Source organism: Corticium candelabrum, chromosome 20 (assembly GCF_963422355.1).
Source record: "Corticium candelabrum chromosome 20, ooCorCand1.1, whole genome shotgun sequence".
Taxonomy (NCBI): Eukaryota; Metazoa; Porifera; class Homoscleromorpha; order Homosclerophorida; family Plakinidae; genus Corticium; species Corticium candelabrum.
Window position 1 is genome coordinate 331,517 of NC_085104.1, and position 15,000 is coordinate 346,516.

Consider the following 15,000-nt stretch of genomic DNA (forward strand, 5'->3'; position numbering starts at 1 on the left):
ACAGTTGCTCCTGTATTATCTTCCAGACGGATTCAGTGACAACATCAAATGTCAACTGATTGAGATGCATCACAATGTTGAACCAGCAAATTCGACCATCGCTGTCGTCCAAGCCGTCATGGCAACATATCCATCAGACGCTGCGTACAGGAGTGACGCTGACATACAACTGTCAGCACAGTCCGACAGTCGAAAGGGAGGCAATGCCTCCGTTGTGTAAACGACTCATCAGATTGATGGAGACTTATTTTAATATTGTCTTACTGTATCTAACTGAATTATTATTCAATCAAATCAAACGTTTTCATTGTGTTAATAACGCGCGCACGTGACTACTAATCACGTGACTACTAATGATCACGTTACTACTACACACAGCAGCCCATTCTATTGTGCAACATTTGTGTCAATTTAGAGGGATGCAAGCATGATAGAGCTTGATCCTCGTCTTGTCAATCTGCCTGCGTGTTAGGCTTGGACTTAATTTTTAGGTAAACCGGCTACGATGCCGCTCTCAATGCCACACTCGTCTCTTCCACGAATGATTTTGAAATAACCTAGAAATGAAACGAATGAATGCATTACCGTACTCACACTTAGTCATCACTACTTGTATACAAGAAAATCAATTAATTATTTATATTAATTATTTATTATATTATTAAGCTAATATTAATGTATTGCCTGTATTTCCTACCTTTATCGCCCCATGTTGGATTCCATGAGTTTGCAACCAACCTGATGTACGAACAATAAAGTTAGCAATAAAAAATGGTGGAGACTTGCTGACGTTCTGACCAGTAAGGAGTTCCGTCCTCTTCTCCCCATCCGAGTATCCTGATGGCATGGCCTCCGAGCATATCACCAGTTTCATGCGTATACACACCTAGAATACAAGATTGTAACATAAGTGTCTCTGTCACTGTCTGTCTGTCTATCTCCATCCGTCTGTCTGTCTGTCTGTCTGCCAGTGATTCTGTCTGACCATCCATCCAGCTGCATGCCTGCCTGCCTGTCTAGTCCGTCGGCCCATGGCCAAAAAGATGAAGTTACGTTGCACCCCAAGCCCGGGGAAGTTTGAATGTAGAAATCGTCGTAAGGTAACCGTGCAAGTACATTTGCGCTTGTTTGCCATCTGAAACCATTTGGCTATTTGTCAGTTTTCGCGACTGGTTACTGGAAGAGCTGCACGCGCAACACGGTGTCAGTCGCATGAAAGCTCTAGCAAGGAGTCATTTCTGGTGGCCACATTTGGACAACGATATTGAATCAAGAGCACGCTCCTGTGCCAGCTGCAAAGAGCATCAGGATATGCCAGCTTCAGCACCATTACATCACTGGAAGTGGCCAGCTACCCCTTGGTATCGTGTTCACATTGACTTCGCTGAGATCAATAATACTCATTTCCTGCTCCACACTGATGCACATTCAAAACGGCTAGAGGTAGCGCATATGCCTTCAACAACGAATGCCGCAGCTACCACTCACACTTTGGGGAACATATTTTCTACTCACGGTCTACCAGTCCACCTGGTCTCTGACAATGGGCCACCATTCACCTCAGCAGAGTTTAAAACATTCATGAAACAAAACGGCATCTACCATATCCGCACACCACCTTTTCACCCCTCGTCAAACGGGGCAGCTGAGAAAGCGGTACAGACATTCAAGAGGGCTCTCCAGAAGGACACATCAACAGTACCATTAAAGCACAAACTAGCAAATTTCCTCCTCAGTTATCAAACCACTCCTCATTCAGCAACAGGCGAAGCTCCATGCATCTTGTTAATGCATCAATCTATCCGGACAAGGTTAGATCTCCTCCATCCAAGTCGTACAGAAGTGATCTCCCGTCATCAACAATCTCAATGTCTTCCCATGAAAATAGCCAGCCTTTCCGGAGTTTTGCAGTTGGGGATACGGTTTTGGCTCGAGACTATCGCACAAATCAGGCCAAGTGGTCCGAAGGAACTATTACGCAAGTATTGGGCCCACTGACGTATGAGGTGTATCTACCTGATACGCAACTGACGTGGAAACGCCACACCAACCAACTGGTACATTGCCCTAGCTCGACTGCTAGTCCCACCAATACAATCTCTGGTGCCTACCCCGTCAGTTGCCCGTCGTCAGGAGCCACTCACCATCTCTACAGTTCCTACTGGAAACACACTTTCTACGTCGGTCATCGATCAACAAACCTCGGTTACTCCTATGGCTGCATCCACAACCACGGATTTTTCGGAAGACACCAGAGTCGCCTCAGACTCAGCAGAAACAACGGCAGACAGTAACTCATCTACTGCAATCACCTCAATTCTCGGAAGGAATCCAGTTAGTCCTATTGCAACATCCGCCTTACGTCGGTCCACCAGAGTATCCCGACCGCCTGAGAGACTTGACTTATAGTTGTATTTGCATTGTTGTGTTGTGTTGGTTCACGACTCTTAGTCTCTAGTGAAGTTTTCCTCCCTTTTATTTTTAGGGGGGAAGTGTGGTGTAGTGTTGCACGTGCATTGTGCAGGTAGCTGTAATACAGTCATTTCGATATACAGTCTACGTTACTACACTAGCTTTGTTGTCGGCACCGTTTTATCTGGCTCGTTAGAAATTGTCTTTTTTCATGTGTCAATGTGATACCAGGTTTATTTTAACTATTCCTGTAGACTCTGCTTTTGTTTGGTTGTACTTCAGTGTCTTTGAGATGTTCGTGAGACGTAAAACTGAAGAGTTTCGACAGCATACATAAGCGTCAATCAACACGTGACGTGTGTTTACCTACTTGTCGCTAGCTATTTAGCTCTTTCTTGTGATTTAGGCCGGTCACTATTGCTGTATTGTATACGTCGATAATTGCTTTAGCTATCTTACCTTTCTTGAGCTGTTCTGAAGCCGCTGGTTTGCTGTATGAACGCATTCTCGACACGCCCTTACTTCTTGTGCTAGCGGACTAACGGCCCCGGTTGAGAATGGCAAACAAGTGCCATTTGAGTACTGTAGTGATGTTATATCACTTAGAATAGTCAAACTTTCCCCGGACCAGGGATGCAATGCAACTTCTTTTAGAAGCCACTTTTGGGGATTGGACTGACTGACTAGTCTGTCTGTCTGTCTGTCAGTGATTCTGTCCATCCATCCATCTGTCTGTGTTTCTGTCAATATATTTCTTATACAAGACATTATCACAGTCTACAATACATTAAAAATCAGCAAGTTCCCACATGACAGTGTCTTAGTATAAGTATGGGGCTCTGCAGATCAGGAAAACCAATCAGTTTGTCACACAGATCTTTCTCCCTCTCTGATATTTGTAAGGTTGCATCAGCCACAAACTTCTCTGATCCAATTGGTATGCCTACAACCTCCACTCCTTATGAATTATGATAAAACAGGAATGTGGAAAAAGGTTGACAATGATTGACAAACCAATAGTGACAGAGTGTAAATTTGAGACTTGTGTTCTCTACTACCTGTAAACCAATTGACTTGAATGACATTTAAATTCTTCCAGAAATGAGAACACTGACGTTGGTTCTTCTACTGCAAATACATCACAAGATATACCAGCAGTGTAATGAATACCAGCAGAGAAAACGACTGGACCTAAAGGGTCTCCCTGATGCACTCCTTCTCTGATGATGAACAACAGTATGATCTCTTTGCAAGTAAACCAAAGGACTTGATGATGAATACATTTAAGTCACACGGGAGAACAAGTCAGGACAGTTGTGAGACATTTCTTCTAACACACGAGATCGTTTGATTGAGTTGAATGCATTCTGCATTCTTCACAACAGTCTTAAGCAAAATCGAAGTTGGATTCTCCTCCAAAAGAAAGTGTATGTGAATCACAAGTTCACACCCTCATTCTAATACAACACCATGTTTAACTGGTGAAAAGTACCTGGAAAATGATTGCTTCTTATTGCAATACAGGTAATCTCACATCATTGTATGTCTTTGCTAATGCACTTGGGTGTGCACCTGACATAAGTCTAGAGATTTCTGGTGGTAGTTGACCCTTGACAATGACATAACAGACTAAGTATAATACATGTAGGTCACATGTCACTCGGTTGTCCAAAGAATTTTGAAATGTTCATACCTCCACCCTGATGGACCTGTGGCTAATGGTTTCCATGGTAACATGAATGCTTTCATAGCAATAATTACATCTTGATGATGCTGACCTTGCAAACACTTTTGAAATACATCAAAAAAAGAAAATATTTCTGGAGGTCAATGGAGTCGTTGTCAATAGTGAGATTGATTTCAAAATCTTCCTCTTTTGAAGGATGTTTTCTTAACCAATTTTTGAAAAGTTTCTGCCGAAGCTGGGGCTAATCCAGAGCTTATCTGTCTGTCTGGCTGTCTGTCCATCCATCTGTCTGTCTGTCTGCTTATCCATACACAAAACCCCTAATAATCTCTAATTATTATCAACCACCACTCACCTGACTTATAAGTGACAAAATCTGCATAAACTGTAAATGCTCCCTCGACTGGCCCATTCGTCATGATCTCTGTAGCAATAACCTTCCAACTGGGCACAACAGCTTGTGCACTCTTTCCATGATGTTTGTCCTTTTGGTACGTCTTTCCATATCCGTCTTCACATTTCTTTTCACAGTTTGGTGTTCTGTGTATAGCTGATGGACACCTCGGGTATGGACCATCAACGTGATGTTCACACTTGGGAAGACTGTAAGGTTTGCAGCCCGAATGAGATCCATACTGGCCACCAGTCACCAGACCATGACGAACCCAATACTCCCAAGCTGCAACAAGATATCCACCCTGACACCTGGAAATAAAAGATGCTTTAGTGTGAAGTTTTGTATTATTAATTAATTGGTGGTAAGACATACAGACAAGCGATGCACGTGCTATTCAATAATTCATTGATATTTATCAGACATACAGACGGACAGACAAACAGACAGACAGATGGATAGACAAACAGACAGACAGATGGATGGACATACAGACAGCAGACAGACAGATGAATGGATGGACAGACTCACAGACAGACAGATGGATGGACATACAGATGGATATACAGACAGACACACAGACAGATGGACAGACAGACAGACAGATGGACAGACTCACAGACAGACATATGGATGGACAGACAGACATACAGACAGATGGATGGATACACTCACAGACTCAGACAGACAGATGGATGGACAGACAGACAGACAGATGAACAGACAAACAGACAGACAGATTGAAAGTATCCAGTAAAAATTTCAAACTCAAAATATTTAAATGTTTTAAAAACCTCAGAGGTTGCCATTAAGTGGAAAAGATGGCGCCAACGCTTTGAGATCTACCTAACAGCATCCGGTCGACAGGAAGCTACTGACTAGGTAAAAGTCTCTCTCCTTCTTCATGTCCTTGGATCCGAAGGCATCGAGATCTACAATACATTCATTCTGACGGAGGAGGAGCGGAAGAGTTTGCCAGCGATACTACAAAAGTTTCACAATCATTTTGTACCAAACTGAATATCACAAGCAAACGTCACTGATTCTTCACCCGAAATCAGAAACCAGACAAGACAGTCGATCAGTATGTTACAGACCTCCGCATTCTCGTGCGTACATGCGAATTCGTAACATTGAAGGACTCTCTCACAAGAGACCGTATGGTACTCGTCTTACGAAGAGACTTCTAAGAACTACTGACCTGGACTTAGAAAAGGCCATTAGCATCTGCCGCGCCGCAGAGTCGCTGCAAGAGCAGCTTAGAGTCATAGAAGGAGACAACGATCGCAGCATCGAGGCTGTCGCGGCTCGTCCCAAGCAAGCTCAGCAGTCTGCACGTCAGCCACCTTCCGGAAATCATGAAGACATGTACACGTGCTCTCGTTGTGGCCGTTTTTACAGTCAAGGACATTGCCTAGCAACAGGCAAGGTATGCCAAAATTGTAAAGAGCGGGTCATTTCGCTACTATGTGTCGCAATAATCCCAAAAAAATTCATACAGTAGACACCTTCACAAGTACTCCAACTGAGATGTTACATCAAACAAATTCAGAAATCAAGAGTGTCACTAGCAGCCATGATTCTGTAAAATCTTCTTCCACTTTCTTTCTGGTTGCTATGGACAATGATGCGGGTTTGACGGTGTCTCTCATGACATGTGGAACATCAGTTCAGTATAAACTAGATAATGGAGCACAGGCAAACATCTTACCTAGAGAGACATACCAAAGACTCTGCCAACGGCCAGCACTGAAGAAGACACAGACTAAATTGTTAACTTATGGATCGTCAAGCACCCTACCAGTTGATGAACAATGCATTTGTCAGGTTGCTCCTGAGAAAGGTGGTGCCAGGTACCTTCAATTTTTTGTAGTACCGTTGGCAGCTGAGCCACTACTGTGATCGAAATCATGTTAGGATCTAGGTCTGATTAAGCGCCTATGCACAACTGAAGCACTCAAAAATTCTGATGTTTCCAAAGCAGCCGAAAACTCAGTGGCATGAGATTACATTGATATCTTTACAGGCATTGGTCATATGGAGCGCTATCCTTACACTATTCAGGTGAAGAAAGACTCTACAGCATATGCAGTAACTGCCCCGCATAGGGTACCGTATCCTCTTCTTGACAAAGTTAAAGCAGAGCTGCAGCGGATGGTCGAGTCTGAAGTTATTGAAGAAGTCACAGAACCCACAGCATGGGTGAGTCCCATGGTCCCTGTGCCCAAGAAGAATGGCAGCGTCAGAATCTGTGTGGACTTGACACGACTGAACCGTTCAGTTCAAAGACAGCAATTTCAGCTGCCTACAGCAGACCAGCTGTTTGCGTCTCTTCACGGCGCTAAGTATGTCTCTACATTAGATACGGCATCCGGATTTTACCAAATCCCCTTGTCCAAGGACTGCTCGTCATTGACCACCTTTATTTCTCCCTTCGGTCGTTACCGCTTTAAACGCTTGCCATTCGGCATCATGTCAGGCCCTGAGGTATTCTACCGTGCAATGCAGCACATTTTGGCTGGGCAAGCGGGTGCAGAGTGTTATATGGATGACATCCTCGTCTGGGGTTCGATGAAAGAAGAACACGATACTCGACTGAGGGAAGTATTGAATTGATGTAGAGATCAATCAGTTTAATCTCTCGAAAAGCAAGTTTTTCTCAAACAGCAAGTCAAGTTCTTTGGTCATGTACTGACAGCGGATGGGGTTAAGGTGGATGACAACAAACTTCGTGCCATCACAGACACGACGCCTCCATACGACAAGGAAGAACTCCGTAGATTCCTAGGGATGGTGACGGATTTGACCAAGTTTTTACCAGGGTACTCACAGGTAGCCGGTCCTCTCAGGGATCTACTGAAAGAGGACGTCGCTTGGTGTTGGACATCTGTCCAAGAGGAGTCTTTACAGCGACTTCAGAAAATGGCCACAGATACTCTAGTCTTATCGTTCTACTCTCAAGACGCTCCTACAATTGTATCAGCAGACGCATCGTCGAGGGTTATTGGAGGGGTACTTTTCCAGGAACGGAAAGGAAACAAGAGAGAAAATCCAGGTAAGAAGTTTGTTAGGAATAACGAGAATTCAATGTAATGTGCACGGTTGTCCCCAGCATACAAAAGGCACGGCGCTCCACCATGCCTTGGCTCCCACTTGGTACAGGCCCACCATGCTTTGCTGTATGAGTAGGCAGTGATTAGCTATGAAGACAATGGACTTGTATTTGTATTTTGAAAAGTGGGAAGTTGTTTCAGGCTAACAAGTAGTTCCTGGGATGTTTGGTTTGAAGATAAGACCAATTAGGACAAAGACTGCCATATGGTATGAACTTAATTGTAATGCAAGTACTCAAAGATAAACAGTGGTGGTCTTGCACTCTGCCCACTATTTAGGTCAGTATCTGATGATAACAAACGAAGTCTGTAGATATCTGGCCTTCCTATCCTATATAAAGGGAGGTTCTCAACTTCTTGAGGTCTGGAAATTTCCTCACTCGCATTAATATAGCTATCATGTGGTCAAGCACAGTAAACTAAGACAGAGAGAAACTTTTTTAAAAAGCTAAAACACTTTGTTCCTTTTGTGCTTGAGCATTCTGTCAAAGCTTTTGTGGGTTGGCCATAAAAATCGGAATGGGCGGGACCAAAATGTAAGGTGGGCGTGGTTATTTCCACCAGTGCCTTCCAGAAATCCTGGGAACACCCCTGTGCACACTGAAATACGAAAAGTAGGCGTGGTTGTAAATAAAGTAGGCGTGTCTTTACTTTTAATTGCTCTGCCGACCACCAAATTTGGAGAATTTAAACCCTGTTTAAACAAGTTATACCAAGGTCATGTGACATGCAACCAGTCACAAGTGTGTATTTAGATGGTGTGTATGGCGTGTCTGGTGTATTACAGGGCAAGTGTGTAATAAGTTCCTTCCCATTATTAGTGCACTCTCACCTATATACACATCACGTGACCATCATGGTATAAATTATTTATCCTATGATTAGCTAGCATGCTATAAGTACACGTATGGCTTTACACTCAGCCTCAGGCAATACAATAACGCTGCCCCTTGTGTTTGTAAAATCCATCTCTACCACAGTAACCAGACAGAACAGAGACAGGCCAGGTCTGTAACAGTGATGTGTCAATTGATGATATTTGGAAATTTTGCCTCCTCTTCCTTTACTTAATTAAGTTAATTAATTAATGATGAGGTAATGAGTAATATAGACTTACCCGTTGCCACACTCCGAGCAGCAGTCATTGAGATCTTCAGCGGAGATGTTAATATGAATGTTCAAGTGAATACAATAACGATCGCTCATGGACTCCACAGCACCAAAAGCCTGAGACAATACACACACATCACACACAGTCACACACACACACACACACACACACACACACACACACACACAGTCACACAGTCACACATATACACACACACACACACACACACACACACACACACAGACACACACACAGACACACACACAGACACACACACACACACACACACTCAAACACAGACACACACACACACACACACACACACACACAGACACACAGACACACAGACACAGACACACACACACAGACACACACACACACACACACACACACACACACACACACACACACAGACACACACACACACACACACACACACACACACACACACACACACACACACACACACACACCAAACACACACACACACACCTCATCCAGCCAGCCCCTCCCCCTTCTTGACTTCCAGAACGAAAGTAAAAAAGGGGAGGGGCTGGCTGCGTGAGACTACACACATGTGTACACGTGCACCCTACCCCCATCACAAACACACACACACACTCATGACTAACTAACAATAGAGTGACACCTCGACGTGTGTACATACATACACATGCATACCCAGCAACTGCCGCAGTCTCCCTGATCTCGTATGTCACTAATACTCGGACACTGTGGCCATTTCTCACGCGCATCAAACTCCTTCGGTAGACCATCACTCACATAGGAAACAAGAGGAAGTGACCGCAGCATTTCTCTGTGTTTCTCATCCAAACGCGTTCCCATCAACGATTTGATCGCATCTCTAGACAAACCACGAAAATGGTCGCCGCATGCACGCCAGGTCGTGTTTAAAGCGTTGACTTTCTGTGCAATGTCATCAGACCATGTGACGTCATCGACAGGATGGATATCAGCCAGAGAGAAGGCGATGAGGCAAATGAGGGCGATGATACGCAACATGCTGAGATTTAGACGTGAGGTATTGATACTTGGAGGAGTGAACCGGTTTGTAACGACGCGTGGCTGTACACGTGCAAATACACTTATATTTAACGCGCGCTATACGATATACGTCAAGTCCCAGATTAGCGCAACATTAATCCCGGATTAGAGCAATACATTAGTCCCCGGATTAGAGCAATACATTAGTCCCCAGATTAGAGCAATACTGACATCAATTTTACTAAAATTTATGCTCAAAGAATCAGCAAATCGTAAAACAAAGACACGATAAGCGACAATACAAATACAGAGATGACGCAAGAGTCGAAACCGCACACATGGAATGTTGATATTTTAGTCCTTGGGCATACCAGCAACGACGCTGCTCTCGATGCCGCAATCGTCTTTGCCACGAATAATTTTGAAAAAACCTACAGAGAAAGCAATATTGCTTTACTGACTTTTAGTAGTAACAAGTCGGCAATGAGATGACCAAATGTGCAAACTCAACTACAGCGAGTGCCAGCAATTTTAGCACAAAAAAATTAAAAATATTTTAAAAAATTTATATTAATAATTTACTAAAAAATTCGTATTTTTCTAACACAATTGGTTCTTACCTTTATCACCCCATGTTGGATTCCATGAGTTTGCAACCAACCTGTAGAGATGAGGAGAGAGTTAGGATAGCAGCTTGTGTTGTAAATTGTATGAAAGTGTGTACCAGTAGGGCGTGCCATTCTCCACTCCCCAGCCAAGAATTCTGATGGCGTGGCCACCAAGCATGTCTCCAGTTGTATGTTGATACACACCTACAACAACGACATTCAAGCTGTAAAAATAAATGTTTAATGCGTGTCTCTCTGTCTGTCCATTGTGTGTGTGTGTGTGTGTGTGTGTGCGTGTGTGTGTCGCTGTGTGTGTGTGCATGTCTTCAAACTCTTACCAGACTTATACGTCAAAAAATCCGCATACACCGAGAATGCACCCTCCACCGGTCCATTAGTCATTATCTCCGTCATTATAGCATCCGGGTTACTCGATACGTGATGACCCAAATGGCCATGATGTTTGTCATCGTCGTATTCCTTAGAATATCCTTCCTCGCACTTCTTCGTACAATGAGGTGTGCTCACCGCGTTTCCACACGCAGGATATGGACCTTTCATGTGGTGCTCGCATGTGGCAATCGTGTACGGCTCGCAGCCAGAGTGAGAGCCATACAGGCCACCAGTTACGAGACCCTCGACAGCCCACCAGTCCCATGCCATTGTAAGGTAGCCACCGTTACACCTACATATGCAGCAGTAGGAATGAAACAGAGCAAACAACAGATTAACTACAGCTTTCAAAAAAAGCATATTCGTAGTCTCTCAACAAATTGTAATTAATTAATATTAATTAATTACAAATTTTTTAGTTAGGAATTCAACCTGTTTATAAAAATATTAAATTTCTCTCTGTTACGTCATTACCCTACGTCATCACGTTTACGTCAACACCCATTTTTAAAATGGTCACGTGACAGGCGGGTTTTTTGACATAAAGGTGAAAGGTAGCTAGAGGTGAAAGGTAAATACTCACCCCATGCCACACAAGAAGCAACAATCATTGAGGTCTTCGGCAGAGATGTTGAGCATCATCTTGAGATGAATGCAGTAGCGGTCGCTCATCGATTCGACGGCCCCAAACGCCTAGAAAAGCAACCGACTCGTACACAACCCAAACCACGCGAAAAACGCGCTCTAAAACCCAACAATCGTGTACTAGTACACACCCAGCAGCTCCCACAAGCTCCCTGGTCTCTAATATCGCTAATACTTGGACACTGCGGCCACTGCTGGCGCGCATCGAACGATTCCGGTAAGTCTGAACGGACGTCTTGCACGAGTTTCATCGCGTTGAGATGTCGCCAGTGTGTCGAGTCGAGTTTCGTTCCCATCAGACCTTTGACGGCGTCAAGCGACGAACCGCGGAAATTGTCGTTGGTTGCGCGCCAAGTTGAGTTGAATGAATTCACTTGCTCGACGATGTGAGGAAGTATGGGTTCGTACGACCGAGGACGAGCCCAAAGAAGAGGAAAGAGACAAACGACGAGAAAAAAAGAGAAACGCATGGCGAAATGTGGCCAAAATGAGACACAGAATGAGATTGAGTACCCGGATAAGTATCAGTACCCGGATACTTTTGAGTACCCGGATAAGTATGCCTACATGTACGTGTACCGTCTTTCCGGGCGCGCAAGAGGGCCTGGGTACGAGGCTAAAGTATGCCAAGCCTCGATCTCCAGACCTTCACGCTTATAGCCTCGATGCCCGGACTCCACATTACATGCAGATGTACAAAGTCACGTGACACTATGCAGTTCAACAACTTTGCCTTATGAAAATGCTACATTAAAAAATAAGTATAAGATTCCATTTAAAAGCCTTGCGCGCAATAAAACATTCAATTACAAATATTCGCATGACAATAGTTTGCAACACAAGCCACATACTAAAAACTCACATCAAAATTTGCCAGCAACACATCATATTAGATCAAATGTTAGATCAAGTTGTCACCTGAGCACAACTGTTTGCTCGATCAGTCAACGCTACTCCAATCATTCTTAGCTCTTTGGCATTCCAGCAACAATGTTTTGTTCGATGCCGCACTCATTTTCTCCACGAAGAATCTTGAAGTATCCTGAAAGCGAAACACGCGTGTCACTGTGTGTGTAATACGTTTGTATGGGATGTATGACAGTACAATGAGGTTACTCACCCTGCAGTCCCCAGGTAGGATTCCAAGAGTTTGCAACCAACCTATAATGTTTGTAAGATAACAGATCATAAACTTAATGAAATAAATCTGCCAAACATGAAGGCACACAAATAGAAATACAGGCCGGCAGGTGGTCATATGGACACAGACAGACAGACAGACAGACAGACAGACAGACAGACAGACAGACAGACAGACAGGCAAGCAAGCAGACAAACTGAAAAACAGACAGACAGACAGACAAACAGACAGACAGACAGACAGACAGACAGACAGGCAGGCAGGCAGGCAGGCAGGCAGGCAAGCAAACAAACTGACAGACAGACAGACAGACAGACAGACAAGCAGACAGACAGACAGACAGACAAACAGACAGACAGACAGACGGGCAGATAGACAGATACAACAGAAACTGTTAATTAATATTAATGCAATCTCACCAATAAGGTGTTCCATTTTCTGATCCCCAACCGAGAATCCTGATGGCATGACCTCCCAACATCTTTCCAGTTGTATGTCTATACACTCCTAACAAAACATTAAACAACAAGTCAACAACTACTGCAATACTACAGTAATACAAAACAATAATTTTATGGCATCCCATCAAAACAAATAAACAACAATTTTTAAACTATATAAATTACAAACAGACAAGACACCAAACAGACAGACAAATGGACAAACAGACAAACAGACAAACCACAAACAAACAGACTGACAGAGAGACAAATAAATAACATACAGACAGACACCAAACATTTACATTTTTTTATTTATTAAATTATTAATTAAATAAATAAAATTTGTAAAAATTTCAAAATTCAGCAACATTTTTAATTTATTAGGTTATTAATTAATTTATTAAGTAATTAATTAAAGTCATTAGGGTTAGTATAAACAACAGACCATAAATGCAAACAGACAGACAAACAGACAGACAAACAAACAGACAGACAAGCAAACAAACAAACAGACAGACAGACAAACAGACAGACAAACAAACAAACAGACAAACAGACAGGTAGACAAACAAACAGACCAATTAATTATTTTTATATTATTTATTATTTATCATTTATTATTTTAATTATCTATTTATTTATTTATTCTATTTATTTTTACATTTACTGTAGACTTTACATATCGTCACACATGACTGACCTCCTGCGTAAGTAGGAAAGTCAGCATAAACTGTGAATGCACCCTCAACTGGTCCATTAGTCATAATTTCAGTCTGAATAGCTTCAACCGAGCGATGCACTTGATATGCTGACTTGCCAAAGTGAAGATCATTCTCGTACGATTTTTCGTATCCAGACTCACATTCCTTCTCACAGTGAGGTGTTGGATATTCATGCGAGCAGTTTGGGTAAGGACCGGAAATGTGATGCTCGCAATGAGGGAGGGAATATGGTTTGCACCCTGAATGACTACCATACTGACCACCTGTGGAGATGCCATGCTTCACCCAATATTCCCTATTTGTAAAGGAAACCATCAGATAATAAATCTGTCACCACACACACACACACACACACACACACACACACACACACACACACACACACACACACACACACACACACACACACACACACACACACACACACACACACACACACACACACACACACACACACTAGTGGACAAAAACCAGAACAAACAAGGACAAAAAGAAGCTGGCATGCAGGCACACAAATGGATATGAAAAGACCGAAAAACAATGAAATAAACAAAAAATAAACAAACAAATAAGAAAACAAATACATTATCAAATAGATAAACAAATACATAAACAAATAGATAAACAAATACATAAACAAACAGATAAACAAATACATAAACAAACAGATAAACGAATACATAAACAAACAGATAAATGAATACATAAACAAACAGATAAATGAATACATAAACAAACAGATAAACAAATACATAAACAAACAGATAAACAAATACAAACAAACAGATACACAGACATATAAACATAAATAAACAAATATATAAACAAACAGACAAACATATAAACAAACAGACAAACAAATACATAAACAAACAGATAAACAAATGCATAAACAAACAGATAAACAAATACATAAACAAACAGATAAACAAACATACAAAGAAATATATAAACATAAATAAATAAACCCAAAGACAAACAAACAAGCACCAGACAAACAAACAAAAACAAACAAAATGCAACATCACTCACCAAGCCATTAGTAGGAATCCACCATGGCAGCTACAAGAACAAGATACGACTGTCACTCAACTAACTTCTGACTTGTTTACTGTTGTTGTACTCACCCGCTTCCGCAAGTTCTACAGCAGTCGTTAAGATCTTCAGCTGAGATGTTCAGCATCATGTTCATGTGAATGCAATAACGATCACTCATTGCCTCAACAGCACCAAAAGCCTACACATAGTAGTACATCACAATTAAGAATTTAAAAACAGACAGACAGACGGACAAATAGACAGACAGACAGACAGACAGACAGACAA

General features: G+C 42.5%; 4 protein-coding genes across 4 annotated transcripts in view; 1 reads left to right on the forward strand and 3 right to left on the reverse strand.

Moving 5' to 3' along the window:
* The window catches only part of LOC134195972 (glutathione hydrolase 1 proenzyme-like), a 9,192-nt gene extending 8,873 nt beyond the window's left edge, over nt 1-319 (forward strand). The window contains exon 17 of the mRNA XM_062665056.1: nt 27-319. Within this exon, the coding sequence (XP_062521040.1) occupies nt 27-220 (194 nt within the window). The 3' untranslated portion in view covers nt 221-319. The remainder of the gene's footprint in view (nt 1-26) is intronic.
* LOC134195975 (cathepsin B-like) lies at nt 240-9,834 on the reverse strand. The gene is made up of 6 exons (XM_062665058.1): nt 9,399-9,834; nt 8,724-8,833; nt 4,455-4,804; nt 799-886; nt 698-738; nt 240-557 (listed from the first exon to the last, which is right to left on the reverse strand). The coding sequence occupies exons 1-6, from the start codon at nt 9,738-9,740 to the stop codon at nt 481-483; spliced, it is 1,008 nt and encodes a 335-aa protein (XP_062521042.1). The 5' UTR covers nt 9,741-9,834; the 3' UTR covers nt 240-480.
* A 103-nt stretch (nt 9,835-9,937) lies between these two features.
* On the reverse strand, nt 9,938-11,884 carry LOC134195977 (cathepsin B-like). Its single transcript, XM_062665060.1, has 6 exons — nt 11,500-11,884; nt 11,307-11,416; nt 10,669-11,015; nt 10,447-10,534; nt 10,343-10,383; nt 9,938-10,153 (listed from the first exon to the last, which is right to left on the reverse strand). Exons 1-6 carry the CDS (start codon nt 11,836-11,838, stop codon nt 10,077-10,079), a joined length of 1,002 nt encoding a protein of 333 aa, XP_062521044.1. The 5' UTR covers nt 11,839-11,884; the 3' UTR covers nt 9,938-10,076.
* A 198-nt stretch (nt 11,885-12,082) lies between these two features.
* LOC134195976 (cathepsin B-like) overlaps nt 12,083-15,000 on the reverse strand; it is a 3,959-nt gene continuing 1,041 nt past the window's right edge. The window contains exons 2-7 of the mRNA XM_062665059.1: nt 14,802-14,911; nt 14,707-14,736; nt 13,653-13,969; nt 12,929-13,016; nt 12,489-12,529; nt 12,083-12,410 (exon numbers count right to left, since the gene is read on the reverse strand). Coding sequence (XP_062521043.1) covers nt 12,334-12,410; nt 12,489-12,529; nt 12,929-13,016; nt 13,653-13,969; nt 14,707-14,736; nt 14,802-14,911 — 663 coding nt within the window. The 3' untranslated portion in view covers nt 12,083-12,333. The remainder of the gene's footprint in view (nt 12,411-12,488; nt 12,530-12,928; nt 13,017-13,652; nt 13,970-14,706; nt 14,737-14,801; nt 14,912-15,000) is intronic.